General features: G+C 50.6%; 1 protein-coding gene across 1 annotated transcript in view; it reads right to left on the reverse strand.

Moving 5' to 3' along the window:
• Pmar_PMAR016665 (Neutral alpha-glucosidase C, putative) overlaps positions 1–340 on the reverse strand; it is a gene marked incomplete at its 5' end in the record, with an annotated part of 3,485 nt that extends 3,145 nt beyond the window's left edge. The window contains 2 exons of the mRNA XM_002784935.1: positions 1–7; positions 124–340. Coding sequence (XP_002784981.1) covers positions 1–7; positions 124–340 — 224 coding nt within the window. The remainder of the gene's footprint in view (positions 8–123) is intronic.
• Between the last annotated feature and the right edge of the window lie 742 nt (positions 341–1,082).

Raw genomic sequence — 1,082 nt, forward strand, 5'->3', positions numbered from 1 at the left:
CTCCAAACTGGGAGCAGCTACGATAAGCACCGTAAGGTTAGAATTGGCGAAAATATGACCCATAGGGAGATAGCTTGATAGCCGTCAAGGTCTCTTTCTCCAGACTGATGAGCGTCGAGCCACCGTGACCCATGATGACGCCGGCGGTTGCTTCAGAAATGAGCAGCTTGAACCAAAATGGTCCAGCTTTGAAGCGCTCATCTCTCACTCTCGCAGCTAGCTTGGCTCTGGCTTTTCGCTTCCTCGTCGAGCGAGATGGTATGCTTTTGATACCTTGCTGCAACCCGAATGCTGTAAGCTGTTCGGCCATTCCAACATCGATGAGAATAGGGCGAGCCATCAACACTAGGGAAATAATGAAAACCACGATAGCGAAATGCACACGTGCAGGTGACGTGAGCTGATTTGCGCATGCGTACAGTCTCATGCGACGCCCTGGAACCTGGTCACATGGCCCGGAACTAGCTACGATATGAAACTGGTATGGGTCGAAAGTGGCTCTTGAGGTGGGTAAGGAGTCGTCCTAGACGTGGCCAGAGCAACACTGCTTGGCATTGGATGCACAGATCGAAATGTCCGCGACGTCACCTCCGAGTGACGCACCATTTATCGACATTTCGCTCGCCTGGGCCTCAAGGCGAGGTCGAGATCGCATTCATATCGGCTCCCAGGCATACATCCTGGTGAGATATCATGCAACCTACGCCGCGGACTCAATATCCGGCTGATATGACACCGCGGATTTCGCGGTGTTTTTTGGCTCAAGATCGAGCCTTTCTAGAGGTAACTCAAGGGTGTCTTTCACTACAACCTTATCCACTTAACGTGATACGGACTATTACCTGTGATTAGCCATTATTTACGATCATCAACCGATGGTTCACTAGTGATGCCGTAGATGTGACACTGGTGTAAAGGGCTAAGGGCTTTACTTATGCTCGCCAGCGGGGGTCATGTTTGTGAGAAAAGGCGCATCTCCAACAGAGGAGGCATTTCGATCAGTCGTCGCAAAACCAATATTAAACTGGATGAACCGCTCCTCTACAGAGGTTATGCGTCGACTCCGATTTGAAATAATGTCG

Source organism: Perkinsus marinus, assembly GCF_000006405.1.
Source record: "Perkinsus marinus ATCC 50983 genomic scaffold scf_1104296934358, whole genome shotgun sequence".
In the NCBI taxonomy this organism is placed as follows: domain Eukaryota; phylum Perkinsozoa; order Perkinsida; family Perkinsidae; genus Perkinsus; species Perkinsus marinus.